Source organism: Thalia democratica, chromosome 1 (genome assembly GCF_965202585.1).
Source record: "Thalia democratica chromosome 1, ktThaDemo2.hap1.1, whole genome shotgun sequence".
NCBI classification, from domain to species: domain Eukaryota; kingdom Metazoa; phylum Chordata; class Thaliacea; order Salpida; family Salpidae; genus Thalia; species Thalia democratica.
Genome location: NC_139165.1, coordinates 96,124,440 through 96,141,353, shown reverse-complemented (window position 1 = coordinate 96,141,353; position 16,914 = coordinate 96,124,440). Strand labels below are relative to the sequence as shown.

General features: G+C 23.9%; 1 protein-coding gene across 1 annotated transcript; it reads right to left on the bottom strand.

Moving 5' to 3' along the window:
* Positions 1-13,354: 13,354 nt before the first annotated feature.
* Positions 13,355-15,361, bottom strand: LOC145841691 (uncharacterized). The gene is made up of 2 exons (XM_082949044.1): positions 13,861-15,361; positions 13,355-13,497 (listed from the first exon to the last, which is right to left on the bottom strand). Exons 1-2 carry the CDS (start codon positions 15,359-15,361, stop codon positions 13,355-13,357), a joined length of 1,644 nt encoding a protein of 547 aa, XP_082805170.1.
* Positions 15,362-16,914: the final 1,553 nt, after the last annotated feature.

The window sequence follows — 16,914 nt, the reverse complement described above, 5'->3', positions numbered from 1 at the left end:
TATATTATTCAACACTGTATAATTAATACCAAAACATCTAGTCATCTTCATTAAAATACAAACAGCTGTATAGTATTTAACGTTAATTTTGCAATTACTCTTATTAAATAACTTATTACTCTATGAATCAGTTTTGTTAATTTAAGCTTAGAATAGTAAATAGTGATTTAATATTTACGAATTGTTAGTATTTGACTTTTTTATTTTTTGCTTTGGTACAAATGTTAAAAGGATATAAGTGTTAAAACTTCTAGATCATTATTTGTTTAGAAAGCTGACAAGTTTAAAGTATATTGAAGTATTATTGATATTTAAAATAATTATTTTAAATTTTGCATATACTTTTTGAATTATTTTAGCATCATTCAAACTAATGGTCGATAAACTGCGGCCGGCGAAGGTTAAATCTGCATCTCGCCGGCACATTGTTATTTTGAATAGAATGCGGCCTTTAAAAGAAATAACTCCTGCCCGCGACCTTGTTTATGTAGCCCGTCAAACATTTTTTTATAAGTACAGTCATGTAATTGATTAAATAGGTCACTAGAAAGCATTTAAGACTAATTAAAATAAAAAAATACTGCTTCGGCTTAAAAATATGTAAAATTAAGATTTTCGTTTTTGCATAGTTTTTTTGGTTATTTTTAATCAATTACCTCTTTCTACTGCAAAAAGATTTTTGTTAAAGTACTCGGATTCGCAAACGGGTCGAAATTGTACGAAGTGATACTGTACATGGTTACCAAATAGAACAATGGAACAAAATTAAATAAAGACATTTTTGCACATTTGGTCAACTCTGAACGAGTAACAATTTAACACGCGAAAAAAAAAGGAATGAACTGAAAAAAAATAAATCTCAAACATAAATTTAAAAAAAACTAAAAGAAAAAAAAAAGTCAAATTAAAAGTACAAGTGTTTTAAACAACTAAATTCAGAAGATCAACAAATGATTACTTATTATCTACATTATGGTATAATAATATTTACAGCTAATTAATTTAGCAGTCAATGAGGCTTACTTTTTATGATACGATTAAAAGTAAAACCTGACGAAGGAACACTTTTTAAATAAGACACTTATGCACAACTGCTCAATTTTGCACGATTTGATCACTTATGCACAAAACATTTTGCATGAAGACACTTTTCAAGGGTTCATTTTTATTTAAAATTATTAAATTTTGTTATTAATTTCTATAAATCTATTTATTTCCTTATTTTTATTATCACTGTTATCTCTAATATTACCTTTGGACATTAGCTTTTTTTTAAAGTTTTTCTATTACTTGACTTTTTTTTACATTAGTAGTATTCATTTTTTGCTTTTTATTGTTTTTCTTTACTATCACTGTTAACTCTAACCTCAATATAAGTCGATAAATTTAATTTTAATATAGTTATATTAATTTATTATTCTCGCTTTTTTTGAAAATGATTTTTTTAGTCTTTTTTTTTATCATTATTTCAACTAATACTGTTATCTCTAAGATTTACTTTCGGTTGGTAACTTTTTTTTCAATTCTTTATAAATATTTATTTATACTAACGTTCATTTTATTTCTTACTCTCGTACAAAAATGACCATTTGTGTAAAAGTGTCCCTACGTGCAAGAATGACCCTTTGGCGAAAAAGTCTTCGAGCATATTTGACTATTTCTTATTTATTACAAATGATATAAAAACAATCATAAAAGTATAAAAAATAATTTTCTTTTTTTTTTCTAATTTCCATGTAAAGAATTGATTAAGTTTACTCTTAATTAATTTTTAAATAAAACTGATTATTTAATTTTGAAACCTAATTACTTGGTAATAACTAATTTTAAATATATATTTCAAAAACTAGAGTATATCTAAAGTACTTATTGATTTGTATCTAGTTTTCTTTTTACTTCTCGTCTCAACAGATGTAATATGTTGTTATTATTAAGTTAATATTTTAAGTTTTTATGCTTGTTTAAATTATATTTATTTTAATTCTTTAAAAACACTATTAAACGATGAACGTTTTAATACAACTCAATTTTTTTCTTTTTATTAGAAAAGAAAGAAAAATCTTGTTGAATTCTTAAAATATTTTATTTAAAAGTTCTGATAACTATTCATTTGTATTATTTGCTAAACTGTATTTAAGACTAATAAAACTAAACTTTTTTTGCGTTCACTGAATATACTATTTTCAAAAGTTTGTTAGTTATTAAATACGCAAGAATCATTTTTTCAAATAAGGTCGTTTTTGAAAGAATATGGTAAAAAACCACAAAAAAGTTTTAAAGCTTAATTTAAAGTGATAGTAGATAGTTTTAAAATAAATATTGTTAAGATGAAAGCAAAACGTTTACTAGATAGTGATAGAGAGTTGACTATGACGTAAATAAATTAGTCAGTGTTAATATTTAGCGAAATACATAATGTGCTGTTAAAATAGGGCTTTTTAAAGGACTTTATATAAAGTTAAAAATGAATAAAACAAAATGTGTAAATAAAATTAAGTTAAACTTAATATACATATGTAAGCAAAGCCAAAATTAGTTAAAAACTCAAATTGTGAAAAATAATAAAACTGACTACAACTACAATAGATTTAATCTAAAATAGTACCAAAACAGATTAAAACTTATAACTAAAACTAATGCCAGCGAATGTTTTATATAAGTTTAAACATAAAAAGTACTACGAGTATTTTAAATCGTTTTTTAGAATAATTAAAACTACTTTACAACAGTGTGAAATATGTTTTAACTTACAAATAAAGTTTTAAATAAAATATAGAAAGGTATTTTAAAAAATTAAATGATGAAACACTTGTTTATAAAGGCTGAGATTAAAATGATCTTTATCTGTATAGTTTATGTTATTTATCACCTATTTGATGACAGGTAGTTAACTTTAATTTAAACTAATAACCACTTTACAGTACTTTTAAAATGTGTTAGAATATATTTTAGAATGTTCAATTGACTATTTGAAAACTAGCTGACAACTATTGGAGAAATTTAACAAGGTGTTTGAGATTGAATTAATGTTACGTCACTGTTGAAGAGTACGATAATCTTTCACTTTTAATTTTGTATCCCAAGTTTAGAAAACTTTATCTTGTTTATAATTAGATGTCATTTTCGAATAAAAATATAAAAACACATATAATGTAATTACCAAAAGATATAGTTGATAGTAAAAACATTTAAGAAGTATATGCAATAATTTTATTTATTTATTATTTCTTTTAGTTTCACAGACTTTAAATTTTATGTAGTTTGAAAGCTAACTATAAGCAAGAAATTTTAGAATAATTTACAATTTTAACAAATATACCAAAAAAATAAGTTCAAGAAGTCATTAAGTTAAAACTCGTATAATTTATTCTTTATTTACTGTTTTAATAATAAATTCAAAAATTAATACATAGAGTAATAAGTTTTTAAGAAAATAATATAAGATATTAAACGTTAAAAACGTTACAGCTATTTCTACTTAAATGAGTTGACTAGAATTTATGGTATTAGTCAGAAAGTGTTAAATATAAAAGTTTTTGGTAAGCTTAAAAACTTCTGACTAAACTTTATCGCATTTTGTAAACATAATCTATAATTTGATAATTTATTTATACACATATGTAGTCAAAAACTAAGTAATAATAGTATACTAAGTCCTCTTACTTAGTGGATCACATTGTGATGACGGTCTATATGAATAATTTGTGAAAATATTACTTATTCATTTCTTAATATACATCAAACTTTCTACAAAAAGAGTTGTTTTAAACTTGATTAAATTTTAGTTAATATTTTTATTTTAATTGTTAGACAAACTTATATATACAAGTTGTTTTAGAAATTTATTTAACTATTTTACTTGAATGCTGTATATAAAACTTTATTTTTCTTAAAGTAGGATATGTGAAATACCTCAAATTTTTAAAAACAAGCTCAGTAACTTTATTATGATATGTTGTACAACAAGTATATTAATTTATGTGAAATAAGTTAAAACTAATATCTACAGCTATGGGAGGAACACTAATTTAAACAATTTTACACAATTTTTTATCTTCTATTTCATGATAATAACCTCCTGTATGTATTTTTTATTCTAAACTATTCAAATAAACAACTTAGTACGAAAATCTTAATCAGGTTTCATTAAAATATAACATAAAGTTTATAATTTTAATTTAAAATAAAAGATAACTATTTTGTTTTTTTAATTCAATTGTTTTTCATTTCTGGTATACTTTTTAGACTGGATTTAAAAAATTTTGTAGCTTGCTTGTAGCTTGTAGCTTGTAATCTATAATTAGATATTTTGTTTATATACATATGTAGTCAAAAACTAAGTAATAATAGTATACTAAGTTGTCTTACTTAGTGGATCAAACTCAATCTTTTTTCAAATTGTAATAACAGTTTTTATAAATAATTTGTGAAAATATTACTTATTCATTTGTTAATATATATCAAACTTTTTACAAAAAGACTTGTTATAAACTCGATTATAATTAAGAATATATTTTTACTATTTATATTAGTCAAACTTATATTTTACAATTTGTTTTAGAAATTTATTTAACTATTTTACTTAAATTTTGTTAGAAAACTTTATTTTTGTTATAGTAGCAGACGTTAATAACTCGAGTATTTTTGAACAAGTTCAGTAACTTTATAATGATATGTTGTACAATAAGTATATTAAATTTATGTTAATTAAGTTAAAACTAGTTTCTACAGCTATGGAAGGAACACTAATTCAAACGATTTTGAACAATTTTATAGATTCTATTTCATGATAAGTATCTCCTGCATATATTTTGCTATTTTGAACTATTTAAATAAACAACTTGGTACAAAAATCGTCATCAGGTTGCGGTAAAATCTAACATAAACTTTGTAATTGGAATTAAAAATAAACATCACTATTTGGTTTTTTCATTTAATTGTTTTATATTTCTGGTACACTTTAATAACATGTTTTTTAGTATTCTTGTAGCTTGCCTTAAATTGTTGGCATTTGATACATATAAAAATAATATGAAAGCCAATAAAAGTTCAGTCATGCACAAAATGTTTTTATTGAAATAAACTGTTAAAATAGTTATTTAAAGTTATAGTTAAGCATTTACAAATTTTATTGAAGCGCTACAATAATTAAATACAAGATTGATTAATTTCAATGTAAAAAAATACGATACAATAATTGAATTTTAATACGTCTTACTACAGTTATAAGCTTCTTATTTGACCCTTATAATTATTAATAGGTTCTATTTTAATAAAGAAGCCAAAAATAAGTAAATAATTTATTATACGGAGCACTGAATCAATCATTATAAATTAAACACTCTGAATTATATTTTACCATTGGTTTTTAAATTTTCTTGTCATCACTATTTTCGCATCCAAAAATGCATCAATTACTTCTTGGCAGCTCGATCGTTTAGTGTTATTTCGTGGGTTGGGTCATGATAAATATGAATGGTAAAAATTGTCACTTCTCCATTGGACATCCCTTCCTCTGTTTCTTATGTGATACTGCAACGGGTTACGTTCTACTCCGTTACAATCCATGATGCTTTACTGAAAACTTTATTATCTAAAATATTCAGAAACTGTTTTCGGTTTGGTTAAGTAAATACTTAAATGTAAAATAAATTAAGAAGAAAAGTTATTAAAAATATAATTTTGAAGGACTTTTTAATGTTCTTTGTGACCAATGTAAATATATAACAATAACAAAGATAATTTATTTTATAACAACAAATTTCTTATACTGTTTTCATAAACTGCATAAGCAGAAAACCTGGTTCATAAATTCTTATTTTATTTACATACTTAGCTTTTTAAACAGTTTTATTAAACATTAACATGTGGCTTATGTTTGAAATCAACATAAATGCAATGATTGTTCTATCAATTTAAAAAAAAAGCGAAAATAAAATAATTATATTAGTACTAAGTTTCAGTTTAAATTTGTTTAGTCTTTTGTTTCTTTTATAGATTTTAACAGTGTCTAGAAATTCTAAAGTATAAGCAAATAATAACATAATACTTATAAAGAAAAAACAACTTATATGACAAATTTAACTTAAAGTCACTAAATATTTGCTAACTTATGATAGTTAGCTTTTTTTTTACATTTTTGAATTGTATCAAATCTTTTCATTAAATCAATTTCTTGAAATTTTTTAATTTAGAAAATCTTACATTTTTATTTATACTTTACTATGCATATGTATGTTTATAATAATCTATGATTAAAACCATAGATTATAAAAAAAAACAAGATGAAACATTTTGTTCAAACCTTGTTTGTTATTTCAGATACTTATATATTTAAACATAGTAAACTTCATTAAGACTTTTTCCTAGTCCAACTACTTATAACTTATAGAGACATTATTAACAGTTTAAAAAATGATTAATAACTATCTACATTATGGTAGAATAAATATATACAGTATTGAAATTAGCAGTTTTGAAGTTAACTTTTCGTAAACGGTTAGGAGAAAATATTACGAATCATCACTTTTGCTATAAGACGCTTTTGCACGAGGGGGCACTTTTTCACGAATGGGTGACTTTTGCACCAGCCAATTTTGCACGAAGACACTTTTAAAGGGTTGATTCTTATTTAAACCTATTTAATTTGTTATAAATTTTTAATATTCTATTTATTTTGTTAATTTATTTTATTTCTCTTTTTTTATCACTGTTATCCCTAACAATTACCTTTGGTCGATAACTTTTTTTAACAATTAAAGTTATTTAATTATTTTCTTTTTTTTTTGCATCAGTTAGTATTCATTAGTTATTATTTGCTTTTTATTGTTTTTTTTACTATCACTCATAACCTAACTATTACTTGCCGTTAATATTGTTTTTTCTAAATAACATATTTTACTAATTTTTTGTCATTTTTTTTAATGATAATAATATTAGTAATTAAAAAACAATTTTTGCTTCAACTGTTATCCCTAACAATAACTTTCGGTTACATGACAATTCAAATTCGACAACTCAAATTCCGACAATTTAAATTCTTGAAAAATTATTTAAAAGACTATATCTCAATAAATAATTAAAATTTGAAAAAAATAAAGAACACATATGTAGATTTTATTAATATCTACAAGCAATTTTTTGGTTTTTTTCAAAATCTCAAATATTTTTCAAAATATTTTAAAATCACTGAAAATAACTTTGGTTTTTATTTTATTTAAACCTAATTTCAAATTATGTTTAATTTTTATCAAAAAGGAAAAAATGACTTGTAGATATTAAGATGACTTTTAAATGTTTTTTTTTTTTTAAATATACATTAGTTTTTAAATTGTGGCCGTTTGAACTTTTTTTTCAAGAATTTGAATTGTCAAAATTTAAATTGTCCGAATTAAAATAGTTGTGCACCCATTACTTTCGGTAGATAACTACATTTTTACTAATATTATTTCATTTTTTTTTTAATCACTTTTATTGTTTTATCACTCTCGTAGAAAAATGACCCTGGTTGTAAAAGTATCTCTTTGCGCAGGTTTGTACCTTTGGTAAAAAAGTCTTCGTGCATATTTGCCCGTTCTTATCCATTACAAATGATAAAAAACACAACAATAAATATATCAATAATATTTATTAACATTATTGCTAAGTTAAGTGTTTAGCATTGATTGAGTTTACTCTTAATTTGTTTTTTATTAATCAAACTATATTTATTTATTCCTGAAACGTACTTACTTGATTATAACTTGAATTTAATTGTTTCTTTAAAGCTAGTGAATAACTGGTAATTACTTTTATTGTTTGCTTATCTAAGTATTTTTACATATACTTGTTCACTATTTTCTTTATTTTTATCATTTTCATTAATAGTTTTAAATATAACTTTATCATTCTAAAATTTTTTGACTACATTTATTTGAACAAGATATTAAACTATAGTTTATCATTACAAAATGCTGTAAAGTTTAATTATACGTTTTTAAGCTTATGATTAACTATATTATTTAACACTAAATGATTAATACCATAACTTCTAGTCATCTTCGTTAAAATAGAAACAGCTGTATAGTATTTAACGAAAATTATCCAATAACTCTTATTTAAAAACTTATTACTATATGAATCAGTTTCGTTTATTTAATTTTGAAATAGTAAATAGTGATTTAATTTCTACGAATTGTTAATTTATGATTTTTAATTTTTTGCTTTTGTATAAATGTTAAAAGAATATAAGTGTTAAAACTTCTTGATCATTATTTGTTTAGAAAGCTGACATGCTTAAAGTATAATGAAGTTTTATTGATATTTAAAATAATTAATTTAAAATTTGCATATACTTATTAAATTATTTTAGCATCATTCAAACTAATGGTCGATAAACTGCGGCCCGCGAAGGTTAAATCTGCATCCCGCCAGCACATTGTTATTTTGAATGTAATGCTGCCCTCAAAAGAAATATCTGCTACCCGCGACCTTATTTATGTAGTCCGTCAAACATTTTTTTAAGTTCAATTGATTAAATAAGTCACTAGAAAGCGTTTAAGACTAATTATGAAAAAAAACACAGTTCCGGCTTAAAAATATGTAAAATATAGAATTTCGTTTTTGCATTGTTTTTTTTTGGTTATTTTTAATCAACTACCTCTTTCTATTGCAAAATTTTTTTTTTTCAAAGTACTTGGATTCGGAAACGGGTCAAAATTTTTATGAAGTGAAATTTCACATGGTTACTAAATTGAACAAGGGGACAGAATTGAATAAAGACATTTTTGCACATTTGGTCATCTCTGAACGAGTAACAATTTAACACGAGAAAAAAAAAAGAAATAAACTAAAAATACATAAATAAATTAGGTTCTAAAACATAAATTTAAAATAAAACTATAAAAAAAATGTTAAATCAAAAAAACAAGTGTTTAAAACAACTAAATACAGAAGTACAGCAAATGATTACTTATTATCTACATTATGGTAGAATAATGTTTACAACTATTTAAGTTAGCAGTTTATGAAGTTTACTTTTCATAATACGATTAAAAGTAAAACCTGACGAAGGAACACTTTTCCAATAAGAACATTTTGCACAAATCGGTCACTTTTGTTCTATACTTTTTGCATGAAGACTTTTTTCAATGGTTCATTTTTAATTTAAAATTATTTTATTTTGTTATTAATTTCTTTATTTATTTTAATTATCAATGTTATCTTTAACACTTACCTTTGGACAGTAGCTTTTTTTTTTAAGTTTTTCTATTATTTTTATTTTTTTATTATATTAGTAGTATTCATTACTTGCTTTTTTTTTGTTTTTCTTTACTACACTAGTAACTATAACCTCAATAAAAGTCGATAAATATAATTTTTTTTTGGTTTTATCACTTTATTCTGCTCGTTTTTTTAAATAATAATTTCGTTCGTCTTTCATATCATTGTTTCAACTAATACTGTTATCTCTAACATTCACTTTCGGTTGGTAACTTATTTTTCAATATTTTTAAAATGTTTATTTATACTAAAGCTCATTGTATTTCTTACTCTCGTACAAAAATGACCATTTGTGTAAAAGTGTCCCTACGTGCAAGATTGACCCTTTGGCAAAAAAGTCTTCGAGCATATTTGACCATTTTTCATTTATTACAAATGTAATAAAAATAACCATAAATATTAAAAAAATATTCAAAATTTTTGCTATTTTCCATGTATGAAACTGATTTGGTTTACTCTTAATTTATTTAAAAATAAAATTCATTATTTATTTTTCAAACCTAATTACTTTGTAATAATTATTTTTAAAATATATTTCTAAAGCTAGAGTATATTTAAAGTACTTATGGGTTTATTTTGAGTTTCTTTTTTTCTTGTCTCAACAGATGTAATATGTTGTTATTATCAAGTTAATATTTTAAGTTTTTATGATTATCTTAAATATTTTTATTTTAAATATTTTAAAGACTAGTAAACGACGAATGCAACTCAATCTTTTCATTTTTTTTCGAAAAGAAAGAAAATCTTGTTTAATTCTTAAAATATTTATTAAAAAGTCTAAGAACTATTCATTTATATTATTTAAGACTAATAGAATTAGAAATTTTTTGCGTCCACTTAACATACAAATTTTAAAAGTTTTTAAATTATTAAATATGAAAAAATCTATTTTTTAAATAAGGTTGTTTAAAAAAAATATGCTATAAAAAACCACAAAAGAGTTTTAAAGTTTAATTTACAGTGATAGTAGGTAGTTTTTTAATAAATATTGTTGAGATGAAACCTAAAGGTTTACTCGATAGTGATAGAAAAATGATTATGACATAAGTATACTAGTCAGTGTTTATGTTTAGCCAAATACTTAATGTGCTGTTTAAATAGGGCTTTTTAAAATACTTTATATAAAGTTAAAAATAAGTAAAACAAAATGTGTAACTAAAACTAATTTAAACTTAATATATAAATGTAAGCAAAGCCAAAAGTAGTTAAAAACTCAAAGTGTAAGTACAACTACAACTACAATAGACTAAATAAAAAGTGGTGACAAAACTGATTAAAAATCATAACTAAAACTAATGCCTACGAAAGTTTTTTATACGTTAAAACTTAAAGGTACTACGAGTATTTTAAATTGTTTTTTAGAATAATTATAACTAATTTACAACAGTGTAAAATACGTTATAGTTTCCAAATAAAGTTTTTAACAAAATATACAAATGACTATAAGAAAATCAAATGATGAAACATTTGTTTAAAAACGCTAAGATTAAAATGATCTTTATCTGTATATTTTTTTTATGTTTATCACTTATTTGATGACAGATAGTTTACTTTGATTTCAATTAATAACCACTTTACAGTGTTTTTGAAATGGGATAGAATATAAAATAGAGTGTTCAATTAACTACTTGAAAACTAGCTGACAAATATTCGAGAAATTTAACAAAGTGTTTGTGTTTGAATTAATGTTACGTCACTGTTGAAGAGTACAATGATCTTTCGGTTTTAATTTTATTATTCAAGTTAAGAATACTTTATCTTATTTATAATTACATCACCTGTATTTCTACCTACCCCTTTGAAGTTAATTTTAAACTAACCAAAAAAACCTGAATATGTATAAACTACTTAAATGGTATTACTGTTTGAAATATACAAAAACTTATGAACTTACTAAAACACTTGGTTCTGTATTGTCTTACATTCACCTAAAAAACTACCTTGTTACTATTCGAACACTATTATTTTTGAAAACAGCCTTTAACTAACCATTGTAATTTTAAAAATGACCAAAAAATATGTACAACCATAACTTTCAGTAACACCTTTCTACTCACACACTATTTTTATTTTGTTTTTATGAATTTCATCCAATTTGATACAAATGTTACTAGGAGTTATATGCTAATATAATATAGTATAATGCTAAACAAACAATCACATAATTTAATTTATATAATACTTTGGCAGGAGTTCACCATCAAGTTCAAGCTTCCTAGTGGTAAATATGTCATTGAGAAGTTTCTACATTCAGTTGACACTTTGCAGACAAAAACTGACTTCATTGCATCGTTGGGATTTGACAAATGAGAGTTTATAATCATTAAACATCCCAGAGAAAATGTATGTAGTTTTTTTTTTCAATTTAATTTTTTCACAAAAAAAATCGCTAACAATTATTAGTTATATGTTGTTTAGTCATAAGTGATAACATCATGGAAGTATTGTTTGTAAATTAGTTAGAAGTTAATTTTAAGAGTAAACTTAGTATATAACATAAAAATTAAATTCAACAGTATAAACATCTGGATAACTATATAGTTTTTTTTTAATAGCTTTTTAACACTACTAGTAACTTAGATAAAAAAAAATTGCATATGAATGTTTCTAAAACATATATTTTAACGTTTTCCTTTCCCTATCTTTATTAAGTATCAATTTGTTAATTATGCTCTATATATTTACTTATTTGACTTTTATTTTTCTTTCAGCTTTCTCTCCAAACTTCAAGTAAAACTATAAAAGAGCTCGGAATTTTAAAGAAAGAACTTTTGATTATCAAGGAGCTGTAAAAATATTTTTTATGAAATATGTTAGATGCGCTTGATGTTTTGTAATAAAAGTTAAAGCGTTAATTGTATCAAAGCGATTTCATTTAACTAGCTGTAAACAGTCTCTGTTAGTTTAGAACAATTAAATAAATTTTATAAACTTTTGATAGCATTTGAAATAATTCAGAGACGATACTACTTTGAAGTTATTAGTAACAACTTTTTAAGATAGCACTACTTTAAGTCTGTGCATACTTTACGAACAAAGTGTGCTTTTATGTTAATAGTTTTGACTGTTTTTTACTTGTACTTTAGATTTTAATTTCTAGTTTTTAATTATTTACTAAGATGTTTTTGTATAGTTTATTTATTTGATTTTTGAAAAAAAATTAAAATTTTGTTAAAGTTTTGGCTTTCTGATAGCAGCTTATTTTTACGTAACATGATTGAAAAATAAAAAGTAAAAAAAAAATTTGCTCGGTTAGAATTTGATAATATAATAAATTTTGAATTTATTTAAATGATTTTTCAAAAATATTGAAATAAGTTACTCTTTACTTCTTTTAACTACAGTATAGTCATGTTTATGACAAGAAAAGCAAAATCTATTTATTATAACAGGTTTCGTTTAAAAAAATAGCAATTAATTATTTGTATGATTAAATAATTTAATTATATCATCTAATTTCTCATTTGTCTTAGTCAAAAGCGAGGGTTGTAGATAATATGAAAAAGGAAAAAGAATAATTTATAACAGTTTTCAGGTAAAGTAAATATATTTTTAATAAAGAAAACAGGTAAGCCGTAAGCCGGGGTCAAAAAACAACTCCAATTAACTTTTGTTTCAGACAAAGCTATACTTAAATTTTCAAATACAAAAAAGCTAAACTAATAGCCCTTAAATAGCTGTCAATGAAACAATAACCAGAACACTTTAGTTGCAAAGCTTTCGTCCTTTATTAGACATTTTCAATACAAAAATACGGCTGTAAAAACAAAAATTAAAACATAAAATATATATATATAAAAATGTTTTTAATTGATAAAATGACATCTATTAACAGCAAACAAAACACTTTATATATAAAAAAACTTTAAAAAAAACACATTTACTTTATTCCTATAAGATTAAAAAAAGTTTTGCTCCACAAAATTACATATGCAATTAATATATAAATGTATGTTAAGAACTACTAAATAACACAAAGAAATACAAAAAAATATACAAAACAGATGCATCTAACAATATGTACTTTAACTACTCTACCCCTATAAATCACTGTATTGTGTTTTAGCTAAGTTAATATTTGATTTGAGTTTATTTATCCAAAAATATTCTTTATAGTCAAGGTTCTTAAAATTTGGTTCTTCCAAAAAACAACTTCATACGCGTCATCAAAACAACACTCTTTCTGTAGATCGTTCTTGTGTTTAACATAGTAGTGTTTATATAAGGCATTTTCATCTGTTATATCGTTTGGGTTAAAATTTGATTTTGATCTATTCCAACTATATCTATGTGCTGTCCATCTTGTACTGAAGCTGTTTTTAGTTTGTCCTACATAGTTGCTATTACATTTTGTGCATATAGCTGCGTAAATTCCATAACTTTTGCAGTTCAGATTCGGTTTCAATTTTATTGTCTTACCCTGAATGTTTAAAGTTTCTTTATCAAATACCATGTTTTTATGTTTGCCATGATTACCACATAGTGAGCATTTTTCACATTTTTTGCTTAGTTTAGTACTCGTTTGTTTTTGTTTTGCAATTTGACTAAAACTATTTAAAAGTTTTCTCAGGCTCGCTGGTTTTGTAAAGGATATTTTACCTGAAGGAAAAAGTTTAGATTCCTCTTTAGTGAAACTTAGAAGCTTCTTAAATTGAGTAGACCAATATACATTTTCGTTTTTAGATATGTCTTTTTGTTCAATTGGAACGTTCTTATTCTCATTTTTGCAATAAATTTTCTTAAATTGGTCTTCTACTAGTTTGGGATTGAAATTGGATGCTAAACATTTAGTTTTAAGTTTTTTCAGACTCTCATAATAATCTTCTTTTCTTTCATTTATTCTTTTCAATCTTTTTTCTTCGCCTGTAATTATACCCTTAAAGATGTTCAGTGGGTGGAAAGATTTTCCGTTCAAAAAAGTAGAATTTACTGCGGTAGTTTTCGTAAAATTTCTGGTGTAGAAAAAACTTTTTTCGTTTACTCTAGTAAGAATGTGCTCAATATCTAGGAAAGGTAACTTATCTACCTCATTTTCTCCCGACATTATTGTTGATGTCAAATCTAGATCGTACTCTTTAAATGTTTTCCTGAGATCTTTTATTATTTCTTTTGATACTGAAATATTCTCTGATATCAATAGTATATCGTCAATGTAACGTCTTACAAATAGTGATTTGTTTAATTTAGAAGCTTTCGTCATTATATAATGTAAAGAGATATTAGCTATGACAACGGAGTTGTTGTCACCAGTAATAATACCTTTCTTCTGTTTAAAATATTTTTCCTGGAATACTATAAAGTTGTTGCGTAAAGCTATTTCTGATAACGTTACTAAGTATTTGATCATCGGTGTCTCAAAATCTGAGCACAATTCTAATGCTTCCACAAGAGCTTTGTTCACTAAATCTATTGATAATGATGGGTACAAATTTACGACATCAACTGTACTTAAAATACAATTTTTATCATCATATGATTTTTTCCAAGTTTCTAAGTCTTCTAAATAACTTTTTGAATCTTTACAGTATTCATTAATTCCCTTTTTGCAATAAATAACACTAATCGGTTCTAATATTAGGTTGAGTACAGCTGTTAACCTACTTAGATATGTATTACCAGCGGTTTGGACTATTCTAGTTGGTATATCTTTAATACTGCAAGTTTTGAGAATATCTGGATTTAACTTATGGGTTTTCCATAAAGGATATATATACCCGCAGTTATTATTAGTAAAGTATTTCGCAGATGGTCCCGCGACTTTTCTTAAAATACCAGTTTTAGTTTTTTTCATACCAGTTGTAATAAATAGCAGGTTATCGTCTAAATAGTTCTTTTTCCACATATCAACTAAAATTTGACTAATATTTTCTTTTAATTTTGTCATTTTTATTAAAATTTCTTTCTCATTGTAAGGCAGTTCCACGTAGTTTTCATCTAGAGCTTTTGTTATTAATGAAATATAATCCTTGTAATTTATTACAATAGTTTTGCCGTCTTTGTCTGAGTTTCCAATTACAATTTCTTTGTTTTTTGTTTTGATTCTAAGTTTTTGAAGAGATTTTTGAAGATTTTTATTCAGGTTGTTTTTAAACTTATGCATGTGCATAACTTGAATCTTTAAATTACGGAATTTGTTTCTAACAACTTGGATATATGACTCAGTATTATTTGTTAATTGACTTTTATCTGGTCTAGAGAAATTTGGAACTTTTAATTTGTGGCTCAAATTACATTTAAAATGATTTGTTTCAACTACACTTTCATCTTTATTCATGAATTATATTTTTAATATATTTTCAGACATCAGAGTCTTCAAGAAGAGTTACTTTTTTTGACAAAAAACCTCAATAAAAAAACGCGTAGCTTTTAAATTTGCACGATCGTACGAAATTGCAGGAGGAAACAAATTGCACGAATATACTTTTGCACGAAGACACTTTTGCACGAGTGGGGAAACTTGCATGAAGATGAAGTTGCACGGAAGCATTTTTGCATTGAATGAATATTTTTATCATTTTTTCGTTTTTAATTTATTTTTTTATACTATCACTGTTACCCCTAACTTTTAACCTCGGTCGGTTACTTATTTTTTGTTTTTGATTAATTTATTTTTATTTATTGGTTTTTTTTTTATAATTTTTATAAGTTATTTGTTATTTTACTGTCACTGTTACCCCTAACTCTTACCTTGGGACCATCAGTCAGCAATTTCAATTTTTTATTTCTTTTTGATTTTATATTAGTTTATACATATTTTTTTCTGTCTTGTTTTAATATATTTGTTTACTTTCGTGCAAAATGACCTTTCGTGCATAACTATAAATCGTGCAAAATTGAGCTTTGGTGCAAAACTCATGCAGTTTTTTTTTCGTGCAATTTTGACTCATTCTCACGAAAAATACTGTTTACATTATTTAAAAAAAAAACGTGTTTTTTTTTTCAAAATGTAGGTTTTATTAGTCTCTGGTTTACTAAAACATTTACAACCTAGACAAAAACTGTCAACAATCCTCTTTACAAGAATATATTTTGAATTATACAAGAGTAGTATTAAAAAACGTTGTTTTTAAATTTGCAAATAACTATCATTACAACTTTTCAGTATAATTAAAATTTGATACTAACAATTTTATATCAAAAAAAACCAGTAAACATTTTTTCTTTCAAATTTTCTTATTTTTATTGATTTTAAAATAATGTGTTAGTTTTCGTAATTCTTAAGTTAAATTAAAAAAAAAGAGTATAAATTACTTGTAATTTTTTTTACCATTTCTTACAGTTTCAAAAATAGCACCAACCAGTAAAATTTTCTTCGTATGTTTGTATAGCCAACATTTTACTTGTCTTAATATATAACAAACACTTTATGTTCTTTAAAGCGTATTTTGGTATATAATTTAAGCTTTCAAATTTTGGAAAATAATAACGAATTTAAATAAATTGAGAATTTTTAAACTAAAACACTTTATAAATTCGCATATTAAGAAACAGAAGATTAAGTCTTTAAAAACAGTCTTATAAACTTACAAATTTAGATGGCCTACTCTGTCTAACTTCAGTTGAGCAGCTAACTCACAAAATTGATTTTATTAAACACTACGACCAAATAAACTTTACTCGTTCTTAGATGTAACATTATTTAGTAATGTTTTA

Coding starts and splice junctions, on each gene's coding strand:
- LOC145841691 (XM_082949044.1), bottom strand. CDS start 15,361: ATGCATAAGTTTAAAAACAACCTGAATAAAAATCTTCAAAAATCTCTT. Junction 13,498..13,860: donor ATCTAAACTTTTTCCTTCAG/GTAAAATATCCT, acceptor ACGATATAACAG/ATGAAAATGCCTTATATAAA.